The sequence below is a fragment of the Gobio gobio genome, assembly GCF_949357685.1.
Source record: "Gobio gobio genome assembly, chromosome: 23".
NCBI lineage: Eukaryota > Metazoa > Chordata > Actinopteri > Cypriniformes > Gobionidae > Gobio > Gobio gobio.
In genome coordinates, this window is record NC_137119.1 from 36,080,623 (window position 1) to 36,103,725 (window position 23,103).

Below are 23,103 nucleotides of genomic sequence, written 5' to 3' on the forward strand. Positions count from 1 at the left end.
CAAACGCATCACTTGGCTTCAGAAGGCCTTTATTAACTCTCCGGAGCCGTGTAGAGCAGTTATATGATGGATAGATGCACTTTTATGGACTTCAAAAATGACCCAATAATTCACTGCCATATTACAGTTTTTCTCCATTGGTTTGGCTCATTTCTTGAAACAGAAATTACATTCTCAAAATTGTAAGATAATTTGCCAAAACAGTCTTACAGTTCAGCACAACACTATAGCTCACTTGCAAAAGCTAATATCTCTCCCAAAACTGTTCACTCATGCTTCAGAACTAAATTCCTTTCCCATATAAATAGTCAGTGCCACCAAAGCAAAGATCCTTCTCAATTGCTTTGGCTCATTTCTTGACACAGACCGGACGTTCTCAACACTCATGGTGCTTTTGCCAAAATAACGTGGATGGCTCGGCACAACACCATGGTTCACCTGCAAAAGCTCATACCTCTCCCAAAACAGTTCACTCATGTGTCAAAACTAAACTTCCTTCTCATTTAAACAGTCAGTGCCCCCAAAATGCTTCGTCCCTTTGGCATTGTGTAAGCACTGCAAGTCAAAATGTTTAGATGTTTTGTCACTATGGCAGAGGACCATTGAAATATCCCTCATGTCCACCTTTCTCAGTCTTAGCCCAGTCCTTCATTTTTGTCTAGCTAACAGAATACAATTATAAAACTGAAAAAAAGAAAGAATTTTAGGGTAAGAGTAGCCTCCAAGGTTTGACATCACACATTGCAGGTAACTAAACATACTGTTTGATTGGTCATCTGAGATGTGTGAAAGTCCTCCTTCATTAGTCAAGTTCTAGTTTCACCTGACTGTCAATTGCTGAAATACATTTATCAAATGTTCCAAGGGATTCATATATGGTACTCATGGTATTATGTTCTTGACTAATTTTGACAATTGAACAGACTATTGTGCATATGATGACTTATACAATGAAATGACGCTGATACGTTTTGGAGCGAACGACCATTAGACTGAGAATCAAACAATCAGTTTAGATCAACAAGATCTAATCACTTGCAAACTGTTCTAAATGTAGGCTACCTGTACTTAATCATTTGCAAAGATGTACTGAGACATTGAGTCATGAACTTAGACATTTGCAGTTTGATGAAATGAATGAGAAATGCTATTCTGTTGTGAACAATTGCCAAGTGGTTTGGAGATTTGTCCATGTTGTTTTGAGAATGTAATTTCTGTTTCAAGAAATGAGCCAAACCAATGGAGAAAAACTGTAACTTTGAAGAGCCAGGACATTTTTAATATAACTCCGATTTTATTCGTCTGAAAGAAGAATGTCATATGATGACTTGAGGGTGAGCAAATCATGGGCTAATTTTCATTTTTGGGTGAACTATCCCTTTAATACAGTTCAAAGCATTGGCTAATTTTGTAATAATTGTAATATAATATATTCAATTAATAAACCTTTTATCTGGCAAATCAAATTGAGTGGCAATGATGTGCCATCTGTGAAATAGTATTGTGTCAAAGGATTGCTCAAGCCGGTTGTATATTTTAAAATCATTTATTTAAATTATATTTTTGGTGAATTCAAAATAAAAGCAATGCATTGTATTTTTGTTTGTTTCTTTTGGGGGGGGGGGGGGGTTACACCAAAGAACATAATATTACATATTTATAATCTATTATTTTTACTGAATCCATACTTTTTGCTTTGCACCATTGTTGATGGCCCATTTGTTAGTGCTTCCCATTAAATATTGCTTCATCTTAATACAAAATCTGTGTCTATTTACACTCCGCCTTGTTCGCAGAGGCCATTTACACTTACAATAATAAAAATACAATAACGAAATATTGCTACAAAAATATGTGCAATGTAGTTTTTGTATTTGTCTTTTTTCACCAAAAAACACATAATTTTATATATTTATAGAATATTATTTTTATTTAATCAATGTCCAGCCTTGGGGAAGATCTGCTGGATTTGGATCTTTTTGGGACAGACCTGGTTAGTGATCACTGGATACTGGATATATTTGGAAAGAGCTTCTAAAAGCTTCAATAACCTTAACCTTACATAAATTGTCATGGCTTATGGAGACTATTCACTTAATATAAAGTCTCTAATCACATAATTCTAACATCGGTCTCATTATTCAACATTTAGGTCTATGCATTTTACTTCCTAGTCTTGCCGTACACTGTAATTCTTTATTGGCAAATGATCCCATGAAGAACCTTTAACATCCATATTTCCATTGTTCCGTTCTTCACACAAAGAAAAGAAACACGTTTTTTTTTTTAAGGAACTGTTCACTGAAAGGTTCTTTGGGAAACCAATAATGTTTCTTTTTGAATGGTATCGCTACAAAAGCCCTCTTCTGAAACCTTTATTTTTAAGAGTGTATCTTCAAAACTGTTTCTGTGCAGCTTCTTTATGTGTGTTTATCAATGTAAACAATTCTGTTCTCTAAGGGGGTTGCTAAACAGATGTTAGGATGACTAGTTTGGGGAGAGAGAGACTCGACTGAATCTGGTAGACGTATGCAGCATGACAGTAAGTAAGACTTCCATAGTCTCTCGAAGAGCCCATCTCTCCTCTTGCTATTTGTATGTTTCTCTAAAGTGAGGAAAGAGAAAAAGACAACTAGAAACACCTCAAAATTAAACAAAAATATCTTACATTATACTGTTAGATGCATATTTGTATTCTATTGTTAGAAATTCGCCCAATGGCTCTTCAGTAATATAGACAGCCACTTCACTTGGCAAACTCTGGGATGCCGTTCCATACCATAATCATTCTCATTATATCTTGTATGTAAATATTGATAATTTCCAGAGAGCTTGTTCTATTAGCCTGCTTGCCTTCTTTCTCATCTACGCTGTCCTCAAAGAGGGACGAAGATGTTTTGGACATGGGATCAGGATCAGCCGGGTCAGATGGAGGCACAGAAGACTTCATTGCTTTCCGTAATGTTTCCATGTTTCACTAAAGCGCAGAACAACAAATAGAAAACACAACTTAGAAACACCTCTGATCTAAAATGAAATGAAAATGAATTGGAAGGAAAATGCCATTCTGGAAAATACATTTTCCTCAAAAATGAAAAACAAAAACAAACATAAGTTGGCCACCAAGAAGAATACTATAGCCTGAATTAAAAAAAATATAGGCCTAACAATATATATATATATATATATATATATATAGATAATATAATGAAATACAGTTTTACCTTGGACAAAGATGTTTTTTCTGCGTAAAGCTGTCAAATATGGACATTGGCTTTCTCTCTTACTAATATTTATGAAAGATTGACACTCGAACTCTTCCGCCCGTATTTTTTTTTAAATTTGAGCCGTTGAATTTGACGCAATGTCTAACTTTGAATTTGACGCGATGCTCATGGCGCGAGGCGTTGTGAACGACAAAATTATTTTCTTAGATGCTTTTTTATTTTATTTTTATGGAATAATGGATGCAGTGGCCTATTTGTTATAAATGATTTATGCGTGCAGTTTTTTGTTTTTTGACAATAACATTTATCTATTATAAATAAATAAATCTTTGGTCGGGCGACTATGGAAAGGTTTGTGAATAAAAAAACAACGATTAGAAAAGAATGAGAATTCGTCTAAATGGAGGCACATGAAAGTTACTTTATCCTTGCTTTGATAGAAATTTAGTTAAATTGTTTTCAAAATCTTAAATGATCTGAAATGTAATTCCTTTAAACATGCAGATCATTGATGAGTTAACAACCTCGTTAATAAATCTATAAAATATACAACACCCCAAAATGTGGTTTTACTGTATGATAAAATGTCATATGTCAGAGGGGCAAACTAGGATTACTGCTCTGGCCAACTATACACAAATACAAGAAACTTTGAAGTTGTACACATTGCAGCGATTTCGGAAGCCCTGAGATGACGTCACATGAGCGCCAGAGCATCACATGACTGCCTCGGACGCGGAAGTGGAAACACTAGCTGAAGTAAAAACACAACACCGCGGAATAAAGCACTCTTTATTAAACGATATGAGTGACGAATATTATCTAGAGCTAAGTGAAAACCCCGTGCAGTTTGAGAACGCATCGAGCGTCAACAATGTGTTTTTTGACGAGGCTAATAAACAGGTGAGAACACGTTTAATAATTTGAAGTGTAATAATTACATGTAAATATAAAGAGATATCAATGCTGTGTCGATAGGCAGCTTTCCTGTGCGGTGTTCATCATATTCTCTGCACGTAGATCAACTAATTCATAAATAGCCTTTTTAGTTTATGCATACACTAATATTAACTTTTTCACTGTAACTGTATTATGTGCAATAACTTTGTCAGATATCAGGTTTACAGTTTTATGGTGTTGGTTTATATCATTTGGTGACAATATCATAAAAGCACTGTGTCTGTACTGTGGTATCAGTTTTTTTTTCTCTCCATATATTCCATATTTCCTATATAAAAGTATATACAATGTGCTTCAATTAACACATGTCCAAAAACATTGGTGTCAGGGTTAATGATCATATAGGTGTAATTTACACTTATCACATAAGTGTATGTTAGCAATCTGTCATGATGAGTTATGCTTTCTGAGTATAATAGTGCATGTTTCATGTGCTGTAGGTGTTTGCTGTACGGTCTGGTGGGGCCACAGGTGTTGTGGTTAAAGGACCAGATGACAAGAGCTCAGTGGCTTTCAGGTAGGCCTAAGTCAACTAGATTTTCTTCATTTTTCTATATTTTTGTTTGTATGAAAGGGTTTTTTTAAAACTATTATTAATTAAGTATATACTATTATATTAATTGTTAAAATTTTTAACTAGCTTTTTATTATTTCTATATAGCTTTTATTATTTTTTTTATTTCAGTTTTAGTTTTAATAATTTAATGCTTAAACTGAAACTTATTTCAGTTAGTTCCATTTAAGTTTTTCCTCTAATATTTATATATGCTTTATTTCAGTTACTGAAAACTATTTTTAAATAACTATAACAAATCTGGTTAAGATTCTTAAATTGTGTTTTGTTTGACAGAATGGATGATAAAGGAGAGGTGAAGTGTATCAAATTTTCATTGGGGAACAAAATCTTAGCTGTGCAGCGCACTACAAAATCAGTTGTAAGTATCATTCATTAGTTGTTGCTGTTGCAATAAATGCAGTTATTGTTTGCATGTTCCCTTTAAAATAATTTCTTTCTTTCTCCCCCTTTTTTAGGATTTCATAAACTTCATTCCTGACTATCCACACTTGGAATTCTCCCACGAGTGCAAGGTATATCCCTAAACAAAGATTGACTTTAACACCCTTCAAGTCAAATGCTGTTTTCATTTCCTTCTTTTATATATATATATATATATATATATATATATATATATATATATATATATATATATATATATATATATATATATATATATATATATATATATATATATATATATATACACACATACATACACACATACATACACACATACATACACACATACATACACACATACATACACACATACATACATACATACATACATACATACAGGTGCTGGTCATATAATTAGAAATCATGTTGATTTATTTCACTAATTCCATTCAAAAAGTGAAACTTGTATATTATATTCATTCATTACACACAGATGGATATATTTCAAATGTTTATTTCTTTTAATTTTGATGATTATAACTGACAACTAAGGAAAATCCCAAAATCAGTATCTCAGAAAATTAGAATTAGAAAGACACCTGGTGCCACACTCTAATCAGCTAATTAACTCAAAACACCTGCAAAGGCCTTTAAATAGTCTCTCAGTCTAGTTGTGTAGGCTACACAATCATGGGGAAGACTGCTGACTTGACAGTTGTCCAAAAGACGACCATTGACACCTTGCACAAGGAGGGCAAGACACAAAAGGTCATTGCAAAAGAGGCTGGCTGTTCACAGAGCTCTGTGTCCAAGCACATTAATAGAGAGGCGAAGGGAAGGAAAAGATGAGTTAGGAAAAAGTGTACAGGCAATAGGGATAACCGCACCCTGGAGAGGATTGTGAAACAAAACCCATTGAAAAATGTGGGGGAGATTCACAAAGAGTGGACTGCAGCTGGAGTCAGTACTTCAAGAACCACTACGCACAGTAACCCATTCCTTGTGTCAAGCCACTCTTGAACAACAGACAGCGTCAGAAGCGTCTCGCCTGGGCTAAAGACAAAAAGGACTGGACTGCTGCTGAGTGGTCCAAATTTATGCTCTCTGATGAAAGTACATTTTGCATTTCCTTTGGAAATCAGGGGAAGAGAGGAGAGGCACACAATCCATGTTGCTTGAGGTCCAGTGTAAAGTTTCCACAGTCAGTGATGGTTTGGGGTGCCATGTCATCTGCTGGTGTTGGTCCACTGTGTTTTCTGAGGTCCAAGGTCAACACAGCCGTATACCAGAAAGTTTTAGAGCACTTCATGCTTCCTGCTGGTGACCAACTTTATGGAGATGCAGATTTCATTTTCCAACAGGACTTGGCACCTGCACACAGTGCCAAAGCAACCAGTACCTGGTTTAAGGACCATGGTCTCCCTGTTCTTAATAGGCCAGCAAACTTGCCTGACCTTAACCCCATAGTAAATCTATGGGGTTTTGTGTAGAGGAAGATGCAATATGCCAGACCCAACAATGCAGAAGAGCTGAAGGCCACTATCAGAGCAACCTGGGCTCTTATAACACCTGAGCAGTGCCTCAGACTGATCGACTCCATGCCACGCCACATTGCTGCAGTAATTCAGGCAAAAGGAGCCCCAACTAAGTATTGAGTGCTGTACATGCTCATACTTTTCATGTTCATACTTTTCAGTTGGCCAAGATTTCTAAAAATCCTTTCTTTGTATTGGTCTTAAGTAATATTCTAATTTTCTGAGATACTGAATTTGGGATTTTCCTTAGTTGTCAGTTATAATCATCAAAATTAAAAGGAATAAACATTTGAAATATATTCGTCTGTGTGTAATGAATGAATATAATAAACAAGTTTCACTTTTTGAATTGAATTAGTGAAATAAATCAACTTTTTGATGATATTCTAATTATATGACCAGCACCTGTATATCTATCTATATATATATATATATATATATATATAATATAGAGAGAGAGAGAGAGAGAGAGAGAGAGTACCTTTGCATCACAGCTATACATTACATTTAAAAACATATATAAAAATATTTTCATTTAATAATTTCAAATAGTTTTTACTGTAGTTTTGATCAAATATAGCCTTGGTGAGTATACACACATTTTTAATTGTGTTGTTTTCATTTACATCCTCAGACAAAGAATGCTAGTATTCTCGGGTTTTGTTGGACCAACTGGAACGAGATTGTATTCGTCACTGACCAGGGAATAGAATTCTATCAGGTGAGGTGACGCCTCACATCAAATCAGTAAATGAATTGAAGTCATTCTTTGTACCAAAGGCATACAGAATCCCTGTTTTTCCTCTGTTTAGGTGCTGCCTGATAAACGAACCCTGAAGCTCTTAAAGAGCCAGAGCATCAATGTGAACTGGTACATGTATTGCCCAGAGACGGCCGTTCTTCTGCTTTCCACCACCGTACAGGGCAATGTGCTGCAACCATTTGCTTTCAAGGTGAGTTTAGTGTGTTTATTGTTAATTTCAATCATGCAAGAGCCCTGCATCTGCAGACTTGAACCACAAGAGGGCAACAGTAAAACAGATTGACTTCAGTTGTACCCAAAGTAAACTGCATAAAGTGTTTCTCAGTAACTTTCAGGCTTTTCACACTTAAAATAGTTAACCCTGGACCATTCTAAACCTGGTGTAAACTGAATACCGGGTTATCTTGCTTCACGTTTCAAATTGCTCGAAATTTACCCAGGGATAACAATTAATCCTGAGTATTCATAAACTACCGTTTCACACTGTAACTTCCTAAACCCTGGGTTAGCATTCTTATTTGAATATTTGCGGTGTCAGTGCAATTTACTTGATAAATGCAGAGAGCAACCTGTTTATATAAAAGCTCTAGCGTTGCGCATCCTCATATTATATATTGTCAACTGTACTATCAAGTTAATCCTGAATGAACTTTTTGGTCTATAAAGGTAAGAATAAAACTCCAATGGTCGCGTTTTGTGTCACCATTTGGCATTTTTCACCTCAAATGGGTGTTTGGCATTACAATGCGGAGTTAACAGTACAAAAACTGTGCTACCGGTGCTACAACCCCTGGTAAAAAGTGGTTTTAACCCCGCTTCTAAATTACAAATGTGACGCGTTCCTTTACCCTGGGTTAATAGCGGGATTTAGAACGACGATAACCTAGTTTTAGTTCTGCCATAGAACCGTGTAGAACTCAGAAGCACTGCATTTAATTTACAACATAAACTGCATAAGAGACTGGCACAGACGAGAAAAAAATTGTTGAATAAAGTCGTTATTTTTGTTTGTTTTTTGCGCACAAAAATATTCTCGTCACTTCATAAAATTAAGGTTGAACCACTGGAGTCACATGGACTATTTTAACAATGTTTTTACTACCTTTCTGGACCTTGAAAGTGTTAATTAAATAGCTGTCTATGGAGGGGTCAGAGAGCTCTCGGATTTCATCAAAAATATCTTAATCTGTGTTTTCCGAAGATGAACGAATGTCTTACGGGTTTGGAACGACATGAGGGTGAGTAATTAATGACAGAATTTTCAATTTTGAGTGAACTAACCCTTCAACATTATTTTCTTAAGAGTGCGACCATGTCAAAGATGACCAAGTTTGAGATTGAGCTGCCAGCCGTGCCCAAACCAGCCAAACTCAGCCTCTCTGAACGTGACATCGCTGTGGCTACAATGTAAGGCGTGTGTATGAGTACTCGAGCCAGTTATGAAATAAATTGCATGAAAAAGCAACAATAGTCTCACTCTTTATCTCCTCTGTAGTTATGATCAGCTCTATGTGATGTACCTGAAGCATCACTCCAGAACCACTAACAGTCCTGGAGCAGAGGTGGTCCTCTATCATCTGCCCAGGTAACATCTAGCACCACATTGAGCTAAACAATATTGCTGCTTTTTCTACGTTCAGATCTGTATTTTTGTTTTTCTTCCCTGTTCCTGCTTTGTTTTAATTGTAGAGAAGGCACCTGTAAGAAGACTCATGTGCTCAAACTGAACACCACAGGCAAGTTTGCCCTGAATGTGGTGGATAATCTAGTTGTGGTGCACCATCAGAGCTCACAGGTGAGTTTGACAAGTGCTCAAGCTTTTAATCACATGATATTAAATTGCCCCAATTATGTGTTTTTGGATTTTACCTTTTGTGTAGTGTGTAATATACAGTGAGGCAAAAAAGTATTTAGTCAGCCACCAATTGTGCAAGTTCTCCCACTTAAAAAGATGAGAGAGGCCTGTAATTTTCATCATAGGTAAACTTCAACAATGAGGTTTTCAACTCTAAAATCCAGAAAATCACATTGTCTGATTTGTAAAGAATTGTTTTGCAAATTATGGTGGAAAATAAGTATTTGGTCACCTACAAAAAAGCAAGATTTCTGGCTCTCACAGACCTGTAACTTTTTCTTTAAGAGGCTCCTCTGTCCTCCACTCGTTGCCTGTATTAATGGCACCTGTTTGAACTCGTTATCAGTATAAAAGACACCTGTCCACAACCTCAAACAGTCAGACTCCAAACTCCACTATGGCCAAGACCAAAGAGCTGTCAAAGGACACCAGAAACAAAATTGTAGACCTGCACCAGGCTGGGAAGACTGAATCTGCAATAGGTAAACAGCTTGGTGTGAAGAAATCAACTGTGGGAGCAATTATTAGAAAATGGGAGACATACAAGACCACTGATAATCTCCCTCGATCTGGGGCTCCACGCAAGATCTCACCCCGTGGGGTCAAAATGATCACAAGAACGGTGAGCAAAAATCCCAGAACCACACGGGGGGACCTAGTGAATGACCTGCAGAGAGCTGGGACCAAAGTAACAAAGGCTACCATCAGTAACACACTACACCGCCAGGGACTCAAATCCTGCAGTGCCAGACGTGTCCCCCTGCTTAAGCCAGTACATGTCCGGGCCCGTCTGAAGTTTGCTAGAGAGCATTTGGATGATCCAGAAGAGGATTGGGAGAATGTCATATGGTCAGATGAAACCAAAATATAACTTTTTGGTAAAAACTCAACTTGGCGTGTTTGGAGGAGAAAGAATGCGGAGTTGCATCTAAAGAACACCATACCTACTGTGAAGCATAGGGTGGAAACATCATGCTTTGGGGCTGTTTTTCTGCAAAGGGACCAGGGCGACTGATCCGTTTAAAGGAAAGAATGAATGGGGCCATGTATCGTGAGATTTTGAGAAAAAACCTCCTTCCATCAGCAAGGGCATTGAAGATGAAACGTGGCTGGGTCTTTCAGCATGACAATGATCCCAAACACACCGCCCGGGCAACGAAGGAGTGGCTTCGTAAGAAGCATTTCAAGGTCCTGGAGTGGCCTAGCTAGTCTCCAGATCTCAACCCCATAGAAAATCTTTGGAGGGAGTTGAAAATCTGTGTTGCCCAGCGACAGCCCCAAAACATCACTGCTCTAGAGGAGATCTGCATGGAGGAATGGGCCAAACTACCAGCAACAGTGTGTAAAAACCTTGTGGAGACTTACAGAAAACGTTTGACCTCTGTCATTGCCAACCAACAAAGGGTAAATAACAAAGTATTCAAATGAACTTTCGTTATTGACCAAATACTTATTTCCCACCATAATTTGCATAATTTGCAAATAAATTCTTTAAAAATCAGACAATGTGATTTTCTGAATTTTTTTCCTCATTCTGTCTCTCATAGTTGAAGTGTACCTATGATGAAAATTACAGGCCTCTCTCATCTTTTTAAGTGGGAGATCTGACTAAATGCTTTTTTGCCCCACTGTAGTTGTTTGTGAATGTAAAAGGTCTGCAAAGTTTCAAAGATCAAAGGTTAATGGAGTTATTGTCTCTCAAAAGAAAGAACCAATTCCTGAACTGCCTTTAATGAGTCGTCAGTAATTCCAGTAGCACTTTCTGTATAAATCCACATAGGTTTGTAACAAATTTGCATAATGCCAGCCTATGGTCTTCACTGACTGTCTGGAAACAACGTCTAATTTTACCCTCAAACACTGTAGTTGTAGCTGAGACTAGAAGAGTTTGGTTCATGTTGTCGACATGTCAAGAAGACACTGTTTTCAGTATTGCCAAAGCAAATCCACTTTGCACACACTTCCAAAGGGTGAGGACTCAGGATTGAATTAATATGGTGAAACTGACATTACTGTTCGTATCACTGTGTATACAAGTGTTGAGAAAGTTTCAGTGCTGAAATTCAGATATGGTTGTTTAATTTCCGACACACACTGTAAGCCGTAGACCAATCACAACAGACTGGGCCATCTGACCAATCAGAGCAGAGTAGGCTTTCGGAAAGAAGAGGTTTATAGAGACCGAATTCAGACACTGTGAGAAAAGAGGTGATGCTGCAATGTATATTATGAGAGAATTAAAGTGTTTTGTGACCTATGATGCATTTAAACCTATTAGGAGACCTCCAAACAAAATTAGGAACCTTTAAAATGGCGTAATGGGCACTTTAAGTTCATTGTACTGTACATAATGAACTTGTCACTAATAATGTGCTTTGCTTTGCCAGTCCTCTGGTATTCACATTATTCTCCTAGCATTGTATATTTAAAAAAAAAAAAAAAAAAATATATATATATATATATATATATATACAGGGAGTGCAGAATTATTAGGCACGTTGATTTTCTGATCATATTTTTTTTCCAGGCACATTTGACCAATTCCAAACCACAGTAATCCTAATAACTACTATTGATTTAGTATTTAATAATGTATAAGTGATATATAATTGTTCATGAAGGCTGGAAATGAAAATCACCTTATATTCAGGTGTGCAGAATTATTAGGCATGTTTTCTTTTACAGATAAATTGAGCCAAAAAAGAGATTTAACTCAGACTGAAAAGTCAAAAAGTATGAAATGCCCATGAGAAGGATGCAATACTAATGCAATACTAGACATTGCAGTTAAGGCATGACCATTGGACAGTGAAATGCTCGTTGGGTCAGCAGGATCTGACAAAAACAGGTGGTGAAGAAAAGACACCTGTTAACTGCAAAAGAATGAAGAATTAAGGTGAAGAATTAAGGGTGAAACCATCAGGAACCCTTTAGTCTCCAGCGCCACCATTTTCCAAAGCTCCACCCTTTACTCCGTTTTGGGAGTTCATTTTTAGTCCATCTCTGCAAAACGGACTTCAGGATGGACTAAAATGAACTCCCAAAACGTACTGCCAGATTCTGGAAGATGAATTCTTCAAACAGTGGTACTAGAGGATGTGGTGCTGGTCCTTCAAGAGTCACTCTCAACCTATCTGTCCATAAAGCCTATAAAAAAACCTTCTTCATGTATTTTACAACACTTCAGCTTGTGATTCTTATCTAGTGGGGGTCATTTTTTAGGATTCTTTACCTAACTGAAGTCTCTGAGATCCTGACACCTTCACTTCTGGAGACTCCAGGTAGGTTGCAGCTTTGGAAAATGGTGGCGCTGGAGACTAAAGGGTTCCTGATGGTTTCACCCTTAATTCTTCACCTTAATTCTTCATTCTTTTGCAGTTAACAGGTGTCTTTTCTTCACCACCTGTTTTTGTCAGATCCTGCTGACCCAACGAGCATTTCACTGTCCAATGGTCATGCCTTAACTGCAATGTCTAGTATTGCATTAGTATTGCATCCTTCTCATGGGCATTTCATACTTTTTGACTTTTCAGTCTGAGTTAAATCTCTTTTTTGGCTCAATTTATCTGTAAAAGAAAACATGCCTAATAATTCTGCACACCTGAATATAAGGTGATTTTCATTTCCAGCCTTCATGAACAATTATATATCACTTATACATTATTAAATACTAAATCAATAGTAGTTATTAGGATTACTGTGGTTTGGAATTGGTCAAATGTGCCTGGAAAAAAAATATGATCAGAAAATCAACGTGCCTAATAATTCTGCACTCCCTGTATATATATATATATATATATATATATATATATATATATATATATATATATATATATATATATATATATATATATATATATATATATATATATATATATATATATATATATATATATATATATATATATATATATATATATATATATATATATATATATAAATAAAAATATATTAGGGATGCACTGATCAATATCAATAAGACAATGTTAACATTTTAAGTAAATACATTTAAAAAATTACAAATTGTATTAGTGTTTTTAAAGATTCACTTTAAGTGAGTGTTGAGTGAGTGTACAGATGAGTAAAGAAATCACTAATCTGCCAATATGGTAACGATTGTATTGTGCTTCCCTAATAAATATGTAAAAGTACTACATAGCCGTTTTAGCAAGCCTGCATAAAATAATGGTCTGAACTGCTCTGTGCCTTGTTTGTAATGCTTGTATCATTTTGCATTTCAGACTTCACTCATTTATGATATAAAACTAAGGGAATTAGATAGCAATGTAAATGTGCATCAGCCTGTGCTTCCTGCGCGATCCATCAACCCCTTCAAGATCCCTCTCACAGGTGAGGAGTGTTTCAGCAAGACACTTTTTTCATTTTGAAAGTGACACCTCGCTTTCAGTTATTTAACTATAACACTATTCCAAGCTTTACCTCTTTGGTTTCTTCTCTGAAAGTGTAAAGAATATAATTTTTCTTTCCACACCCTTCCAGGACCTGCGGCCGCTCCAAGTCAGGCCCCTGTGCCCTGTGAACTATGTATCCTTGCTGGATGAACTGTAAACTAAAACTGAAATGTACAGTACCATATTTTATGGTGGCCCAGTAGTGCACAACACAACGAAATTTAAAAAGCATACATAAGTTCACAACACAACGAAATAAATCCACAACACAACGGAATGAAACCACAACACAACGAAATCAAGACACAACACAAGGAAGTCAAGCCGCAACACAAAGAAAAATCCACAACACAACGAAATCAAGCCACAACACAACGAAAAATCCACAACACAACGAAAAGTCCACAACACAACGAAATAGCCACAACACAACGGAAATGCTCCCAACCACTAGGGGACTCTCGGAGTGCGCTAAAGTTAGTTTTCCTTGCATTGTTCTATATAGATTCGCCAATCTTACAAATATTTAAACACTACGATCAGTTTTAAGTGTGCAGTTGTATATCGACATGAAATATCAATTAAAAATCACTTACGTGCATAATAGCTGCATATTTATACTCGAGAACGCTTTGACCCGCTGCCGCGGCGCTAAGGGAGCGTCTGCCAATTCCACCAAGTTGAAATAATTTGTATGAATTAAATTAACTTGTTTTTTTTTTAATTTTCAAATTCCAATGTTGTGTTGTGCATTATTAAGTCAATTTTACCAATACAATCAAGCTGTGGAATTTTAACATGTCTGTTTTTAAATGTTAAAAAGTAATTTTAATTCATACAAATTATACATTTCAACCAATTGGTGGAATTGGCAGACGTTGCCTTAGCGCCGTGGTATCGGGTCAAAGCATTCTCGAGCATAAATATGCAGCTATAATGCATGTAGGTGATGTGATTTAAAATTAATATTTCATATAGATAAACAATGGTTAGCCTACATACTGTTGAAACTAATTGTGGTATTGATTTCTTTGTAAGATTGCCAACTCTATAGAACAGTGGCAACTTTACAGCGCTCCGAGTGCCCCCGAGTGGTCGGGAGCATTTCCGTTGTGTTGTGGCTATTTCGTTGTGTTGTGGATTTTTCGTTGTGTTGTGGCTTGATTTCGTTGTGTTGTGGATTTTTCTTTGTGTTGTGGCTTGATTTCGTTGTGTTGTGGTTTCATTCCGTTGTGTTGTGGATTTATTTTGTTGTGTTGTGAACTTATGTATGCTTTTTAAATTTCGTTGTGTTGTGCACTACTGGGCCACCGTAATATTTACCTTCTCAAACTTTTCCTTAACATTCAAGATTCATCTTCCTGGAGTGTTTTTCAGCCAGATATCATCATCAGTGCTAGCGAAGGTACTTTACTAAACGATGCACAAATCAAATCGCATCTGTGTTGTGATTGAGAGTAATGATATGTTCTCTGTGCATCAGGATATCTGTGGTACCTCCAGGTGAAGCTCCAGCCCACGCTGAATCTCCTGCAGGATAAAGGCAAACTCATGGACTTCCTGTTGCGGAGGCGAGACTGCAAAATGGTCATCTTGTCTGTATGCTCGCAAAGTAAGCAACAGACCACTCTATAATAAAAAATACTTTATAATAGTTAGTTAATAAATTGTTGTAAAGTGCTCTTATTATGCTGTTTTAAATGTTCCTATGTTGTTTTGGAGGTCTCCTAATAGGTTTACATGCATCCAAGGTCAAAAAACACATACAATTTCTCATGATATACATTGCTGCATCACCTCTTTGCTCACAGGGCCCCATCATACACCTGGCGCAAATTGACGCCAGACACGATGCAAGTGTTTTTTGCTAGTTTCAGCCGATGCAGTTACCATTTGCATATCCAGTGCCACGTTGTTTAAATAGCAAATGCACTCGTGCCCATCTGTTTGGCGTGTTCAGGCACATTGTTGGCGCGTTGCTATTTTGAGGCAACTGAAAACGACTGCGACCACAGTATTTTTTTGTGTTATTTAAAGGGTGATATGTTAGTAATATGCGTCTATAGGCGGGTGCACAACGTGTGAACACTCTGCTTATTATACACAGAGCAAGTAGCACACAAACATTTTTAAGTATTAAAAATAAAAGGATCCCTCGCTGGAGAAACGTTCAGTCTTTCCGCTCGCAAATTCTGCCATGTAAATAGCGAATCCGCCATGGCGTGAGTGCAACTGGCTTTTTTTTTCAAGGGAATGGGAGATGATTAAGCAATAATCGCGACAGGGCAGGCCTAGTGACAGCATATATTAGGGTAATATTTAATAAATGAATGTCTTGTTCTTCAGTGCTAATAGGTGGCGATAAAGGGAACCTTTCTGTGGTGGCTACAGTGTTTGATAAACTCAACCAAGTGTACAAAGAATACCTGGAAGCAGAGCAAGCGTACACGGCGGTCAGTACAAATTATTTTATTATACTGTGCATTCCCTAGGCTGTGGTATTCATTAAAAAAAAATTACATTTTTGTTCAAACTGGCCTGTTTTTCTCTCTCCTCAGGCTATGGAATCAGGGCCCAGCCGCTCCAGCACTTCTTATAAAAGGCCTGTCCGGACACAGGCGGTGATAGACCAGTCGGACATGTACACTCATGTGCTGTCTGACTTCACTGAGAAGAAGGTAAATGAGGATTGTGTTTCATTTCAGGATGCAATTGCGTGCATTCTTTCCTTAGTTCTGTAGGTTTCAAATATCTCAGTATAAAGGAAAGCTAATGATTTGATATTTCTTATCCTAATGCTATAAACTGTCGTCTTTGAACAGGGCGTGAAGCATAAGTTCATCATCGCAGTTCTCATGGAGTACATTCGCTCCCTTAACCAATTTCAAATCCCTGTTCAGGTAAAAACAACACCGTGAGGTCTTTAAGGGTGTGTTCACACTTGTAGTTCGGTTTGCTTGGTTTGTTTGGTCTCTGGACCAAAAAAAAAACAATTTTGTCCTGGTCCGTTTAGCGTTCACTTTGACATTTTAACACTGATACCAAACTTAAAGGGATAGGTGTATGTTCACAACTTGATTGGTCGGCTTTTATTACGTTTATTTTGCGAACTTATCGAACATCTAAAACAATGCTGTGTTATGGACTAAATGCCCTGGTTGTATGCATGTAGCTACACATGATGGTATTTTGGCAACATCACAGCTGTGATGAGAAAAAACAGGCATGCTTGAGCAGTCTGTCCTTTTTGGGGTCGCATCTTGTGAAATTTACTAGACCAAGAGAGAAGTAGACTGAGACCCATCTTATTTGGATGGCAGAGTTCACACTTATTCAAATGAGCTGCACTAACATAGCAATCGCACCAGGGTTTATTTTTATTTGAGCCAAACATGCCAAGTGTGAACACACCGTTTTGACTTTTGTTCATTTGAGAAACTGTGATATCTTGCCTACACACTAATTCAAAGTACAAGCTGTAAATCATGAATGGATCTGTTAGTTGTAAACAATGCAAAACATTAATCATAGCTAGACGTTTTATACAGTATGTTGGTTTGTCACTCTGAACCATTCATTTACTTTATAAGCTCTGGTATAACTGTAAATTGTATCTCAGGTTCACCTTCAACTGATCCCCGGGTGTTTGTTGGATGTTTTGCTAGGCGTTGCAGTTGCTTAGACACATTCTGCTTTGAGCTTCTTCAGTAACTGTGGCCTCCAGCGCTACGCCTCCCCCTTCAACATCTTTTATATTGAGGGCGTTCCATAAACTATGCCTTTGAACAAAAAATATGTACGACTGTCATTTGTTACTTGACATTTAAAAAGACACTTCACATTTAGAGTGTCTTACACCAACCGCAGGTTCAGCCCATTGGAACAAATTGGGTTTTGGTAAAATTATGATTGAACATCGCTTAAGGCTGTAAACTTTGTTTATGAGCGTTTTACACTTTATTTGTAGGACAGTGGAGGGAGAGAAAACGTTGTATAGAGAGCGGGCAATGGGACAATATGTTAATAAATTTTTTTAAATCTAGTCAAATCTACAAACCTGGTGATTGAGAATAATTTACAAACCCTTAATGCAGGGTTTCCAAAAGTGGAGGGGGTTTGTGAGTTGATGAAAAGCTAATAATTAATTAAGTCATACAAATTTAGAATTCCAACTAAAAAAATCACAATAAAACATTTATTTACTTGAATCAGAGAACTGTCAACATTTGTTGTTAAATTATTGAAATATTAAAGGATATTAACAAGTTAATGTTTTTTTACGTCAAAGGGGTTAGTTAAACTGAAAAAAAAAAAACTGTTTGGGAATCACTGCCCAGTGTTGTTATTGTAAACTAAAAGTTGACTATTAAAAACAGCTTTTGTTCATTAAAATAAAGCTGAAATAAAATCAAATATAAGTATTAGATGAAAAACTTAAAATAAAAAAAACATTAAAAAAGTAGCAACTAAAACTAACTGAAATAAAACAAGTTAAAGCACTAAAATGAACTGAAATAAATGAAAGATAAATAGAAATTAAATTGAGGGGGAAAAAACTAATAAAAATGACAAAAGCACAAATTATTTCCGTTTAAATTAAATTAAAGCTAATACAAAACAATAAAAAATACTATACTAGTATATAAATAATACTAAAATAAACACTCTTCACTTTCCTTAATTCATTACATGTGAGAAATTATATTTTGACCATTAATATTATGTTTTTTTAGGCTTAGAATTCATATATATAAAATAAAATGACTAAGCTTGATTTCTTTTTATCTAGTTGGGTTGGATATGTTTGATTTTGTCAATTCGAACTCTGAATCTGTTCAACTTGTGAGGCAGGCCTCAAATTTAATCTTAGATTAAATCTTAGTTTTTTTAGTAAAGAGTCAAATTGCCCAGTTGTCAGGGCAAGATTTTAATGTGTTGTATCGTATGTACTATACGGTGACTCCATCTGTATCTTTCATTTACAGCACTATTTGTATGAGCTAGTCATCAAAACTCTGGTCCAGCACAACCTTTTCTACATGCTGCACCAGTTTCTTCAGTATCACGTCCTGAGCGACTCCAAACCACTGGTGAGGTTTCCATGTTCAAAACTCAATGTCTTAATAAAGGAGTAGTTCACTTTAAAATCAAAATGATCCTATGATTTACTCACCCTCAAGCCATCCTTGACTTTCTTCTTTCTGATTCTTCTTTCTTTCTGATGAACACAATCAGAGTTATATTAATAAATATCCATATTTAAAACTTTATAAAGTAAAATAGCTTCTGGCAGACCGCCTTCTGTATTCAACTTACGAAAAAAGCGTAACTGGCGTGACGCCTCACTACATTTTGAACTGTGAGACAGAGGCGTTACACTTTCTACGTAAGTTGAATACGGAAGGTGGTCCGCCGCAAACTAGATATTTTACATTATACATTTTTAAATATGGATATTTTTCTTACCCTATCGATTCACTTCAGAAGGCCTTTATTAACCCCCAGGAGCCGTGTGGAGGATGTTTATTATGAATGGATGCGCTTTTTTAAGCTTCAAACTCAATGGACCCCGTCACTGCCATTATAAAGCTTGTAAATCGGGGGGGTCATTTTCATTTTAAAGTGAACTACTCCTTTAAATTATTACACTACACACTTCTCTTGTTTGGAAAAGTCTTTTTGCTTCAATAATTGTTTCTTATTGACTGCTTTTCTAGGCCTGTCTGCTGCTGTCTCTGGAGAGCACGTATCCTCCTGCTCACCAGCTTTCTCTGGACATGCTCAAGGTACAAAAACCGCATTATACTCAAATGCATGTTCAGTTTAGATTATTTAAAGTCCAAGTTTGCTGTACTGGTTGCAGAACAGCAGTTTCTTTCAGTTTAGTGTTCGTGGTCATCCAGTTTGAAATGGAGACTACAAACATGGAGGTTTTCCAGGTTTCCGTCACAGTGTTCTCTCCATATTTATGATCTAGGGCCCTATGATTTTTGTGATGCGGAAAACGCAGACGGAATTGCGGAATCCAGTCATAAAAATGTACGTTATTTACTGTGACGTGATGTCAAGAAATTTGTCAAAATTTTGATGAATAAATAAAAAAGTTACTTAAGGTTTAAGTAACTTAAATCAAATAAGGATATAGACTAGTGTGTGTGAATAAATATTAAACCACAAAAATACAATTTAAATATGAACCCTACATGTTCTGAGTGTGTGAATGAATGGTTTAATTTACCACACACACACACACTGAAGCACGCGTGACACTTGCAGTGTTTTCAGCCTCTGCCATCTCACCGACTCACTATATAGGACACGAACATATGAACTTCATCTCCAGATTCGCTCTGAGAGTCACTTCATCAGCATTTTACCGTTTTCACTTGAGAAAAACTATTATCATATCATACACCCTCTCAGAATCTCAAAGGTCTTCATGGCAACCCAACAAAATAAAAGTTAAATTTAACTTGAAGGAATTGTAAGAAATTATGTTACTGTTGTACAGTAGAATTTAGCTATGTCTCAATGTAATAATAATACTAACACTGATTAAAATATTAAAGGGTTAGTTCACCCAAAAATGAAAATTCTGTCATTAATTACTTACCCTCATGTCGTTCGACACCCGTAAGACCTCCGTTCATCTTCGGAACAGAAATGAAGATATTTTAGTTGAAATCTGATGGCTCTGAAAGGCCTCCATTGGCACAATGGCACTTTACACTCTCAAGACCCTTAAAAGGTACTAAAGACGTCGTTACAAAGTCCATCTCACTACAGTGGTTCTAAAATAACTTTATGAATCGGCGAGAATAGTTTTTGTGCGCAAAAAAACCCTAAATAACGACTTGCATAGTGATGACGATTTCAAAACAAGGCATCATGAAGCTTCGAAGCGTTATGAATCAGCGGTTTGAATTGCCAAATTTCAGCAGTTTGGCGGTTTGACACGCGATCCGAATCATGATTCGGCTCACTGATTCATAACGCTTCGAAGCTTCATGATACGCGTTCTTCCGATCATTAATTAGAATGGCCAAGTCGCGTTTCATATTGACAGAGGAATACGTGCTGGACATTCTCAGCCTCTGGCAAGCGGTGATAGCAGTATGAGTGAGGCATGTTCTAGTGACAATCATGACAGTAGCATTACAGGCTATAATTTGATCAGTTTGACTAAGAAAAAAAAAGTTTGAATCTTATCAATGAGACCGAGTTTATTTACATACTAGCAAGCAAACTAATCTGTGAAGAACTAGATTAGAACTAAACTGTGGAGAGCTTCAATGTCGTACTTTCGGCTATCCAGTGCTGAGCTCCGATGAAACTTCACGAGACCGGCGAGATGCTTCCACAGGGCGGGAGATACGCGGTGTGATTGACAGGTTTGACACCAAATGGATATACGTGAAAATCAGATGACATGATTTCACAACTTTTCATTGGCCATTTAGATATGTGAAGCATACTGTATACGGAAATGAACCTGGACATTCAATCCGTCTAAAAATCTAAAAATCGGCAAAATGGACATACGTGGTTTTCATCGGACAGCGACGATATGCCTTTTTTAGTAAATAATTTAATCGGAGTCCAAAAGAATTAAAACGGGAAAAAACAGAATCCAGAAAAATTAAAACAGAAAAAAATGAAAAAAATAAATCTGATTTCATAGGGCCCTAATGCTTCTTTGCAGCCTTTAGTCGACACCATTGTGACTAAAAGTTTACTAAGAAGTATTTCCTACTAAAGCAAAGCGGTATTTAATTCTGTAAGTGTATCTATAGCAGGCTGGTGGCAGTGACCTAGGAAGGCAACATTCCCAGTGCATTATGGGTGTTGAAGTTTTCCTACCTATTTGGCAAAAGGCAAGACAACAGCCCCATTTTCTCAGTTTGCTGTAGCCAGGTAGCACTGATTTAAAAATGTTCCACCTTTCTACCGTATAGGCAGCCAAGTTTTATTGAAAGCCCATTTTGCCAGCTGTGAATTAATCTTCATTTTGCATTTGGCTGAGTGATTGTGTTTTGTGTGTGTTTCACAGAGGCTGTCCACCGCTAATGATGAGATTGTGGAAGTTCTTCTGTCCAAGCAGCAGGTTTTAGGCGCTCTGCGCTTCATTCGAAGCGTCGGTGGCCACGACAATGTCTCCGCTCGGAAGTTTCTGGACGCTGCGCGGCAAACAAGCGACACAATGTTGTTCTACACCATCTTCCGCTTCTTCGAGCAGAGGAATATGAGATTACGTGGTAATCCTGGTTTCAACCAAGGTAGGTGGTTTTGATGAATGATTGATGCGTGCTGTGTAGTTTTTTACTCTCACGAATTTGGGCTAAACATCGAAATCAAACAGTCCATTCATTAATTCACATGATTGGAATTCCTTTGACATCATCTTCCTGTTCCAGGAGAGCACTGTGAGGAGCATGTGGCCTTCTTTAAGCAGACGTTTGGGGAGAACGCCTTGATGAAACAAGCCACGGCGTGAAGGACCACAGTAACAGTTGGAATGATGGTTTAACCAGAAGGAAACTGTATTCCATTGAGTAGCAAAATGAAAACCAACCGTATGAAGCTCAGATAAACACTAAAGGAAGTCTAGTGTTAAGAGACTTTAAAAGAGACGCTTTGCTGTCTTGTCTATGCATGTTTGCCATGAAGTACAGATGGGTTTAGGATTCAGCTTGGTGTATCAATGGAGAATAACTAATATCGCCCTATTGCAAGAGTGCTCAAATTAACGAACTGTATGTGAAGCTTGATCATGTATATAATTAAAAAAGAAATGTCTAGCTTTTACAGTATATATAATAAATATATGATGTTAATAGTGACTATTTGTTGATATTATTTGCTTTGTGAAATTTTACAGTCCATGTGATTGTTTTAGCTTTAACATTTTTGCCACGATGATAATCGATGGAAAATATTCAACCTGACCACCTACATATCTTTGGGATTTGTAATTTGTATTTCAAATCTTATCTGCCATTCCTGTGAGTTGCCATTGTAAGACCCGCTAAAATCGTTCCAATGGAGGCTAACGATCTGCGGTTGAAGGTTGCTGCGCGTTCTGTGTTTTCAGATGAGTAGAATGGATTATTTCTAATATATCTTTAATCTGAATCAATTTTATCATAATGCCAATTGGTTGTTTGGTCATTTATATTTAATAGTTACTCACACATCGAATCATTCTGTTTAACCCTGGAGTAGGTCAGAATAGATCTGTAACAATTTATTAACAGTCAGGTAAGTGTATAATGCCAATTACGTAATCAATTCAAAGGTAATCCATACATAACATTGAATACTCTGTAGCAAAGAATAAGATATGGACCCACTTTATATTAGGTGGCCTTAACTACTATGTACTAACATTTTAAT

The 23,103-nt window shown here is 36.8% G+C and overlaps 1 protein-coding gene across 1 annotated transcript; it reads left to right on the top strand.

Moving 5' to 3' along the window:
* Positions 1-3,943: 3,943 nt before the first annotated feature.
* rmc1 (regulator of MON1-CCZ1) lies at positions 3,944-22,549 on the top strand. Its single transcript, XM_079805564.1, has 20 exons — positions 3,944-4,130; positions 4,628-4,704; positions 5,038-5,122; positions 5,220-5,276; positions 7,315-7,401; positions 7,493-7,633; positions 8,747-8,850; positions 8,939-9,028; positions 9,133-9,238; positions 13,540-13,648; positions 13,799-13,843; positions 15,062-15,115; positions 15,194-15,322; positions 16,057-16,163; positions 16,269-16,388; positions 16,533-16,610; positions 18,696-18,800; positions 19,428-19,496; positions 21,761-21,986; positions 22,125-22,549. Exons 1-20 carry the CDS (start codon positions 3,948-3,950, stop codon positions 22,202-22,204), a joined length of 2,052 nt encoding a protein of 683 aa, XP_079661690.1. The 5' UTR covers positions 3,944-3,947; the 3' UTR covers positions 22,205-22,549.
* Positions 22,550-23,103: the final 554 nt, after the last annotated feature.

Bases quoted from the DNA above. Each gene is read 5' to 3' on its own strand.
- rmc1 (XM_079805564.1), top strand. From the start codon at position 3,948: ATGACTGCCTCGGACGCGGAAGTGGAAACACTAGCTGAAGTAAAAACA. The intron at 4,131-4,627 runs GTGAGAACACGT...CATGTGCTGTAG, and splicing joins TTGACGAGGCTAATAAACAG to GTGTTTGCTGTACGGTCTGG. The intron at 13,649-13,798 runs GTGAGGAGTGTT...ACACCCTTCCAG, and splicing joins CTTCAAGATCCCTCTCACAG to GACCTGCGGCCGCTCCAAGT.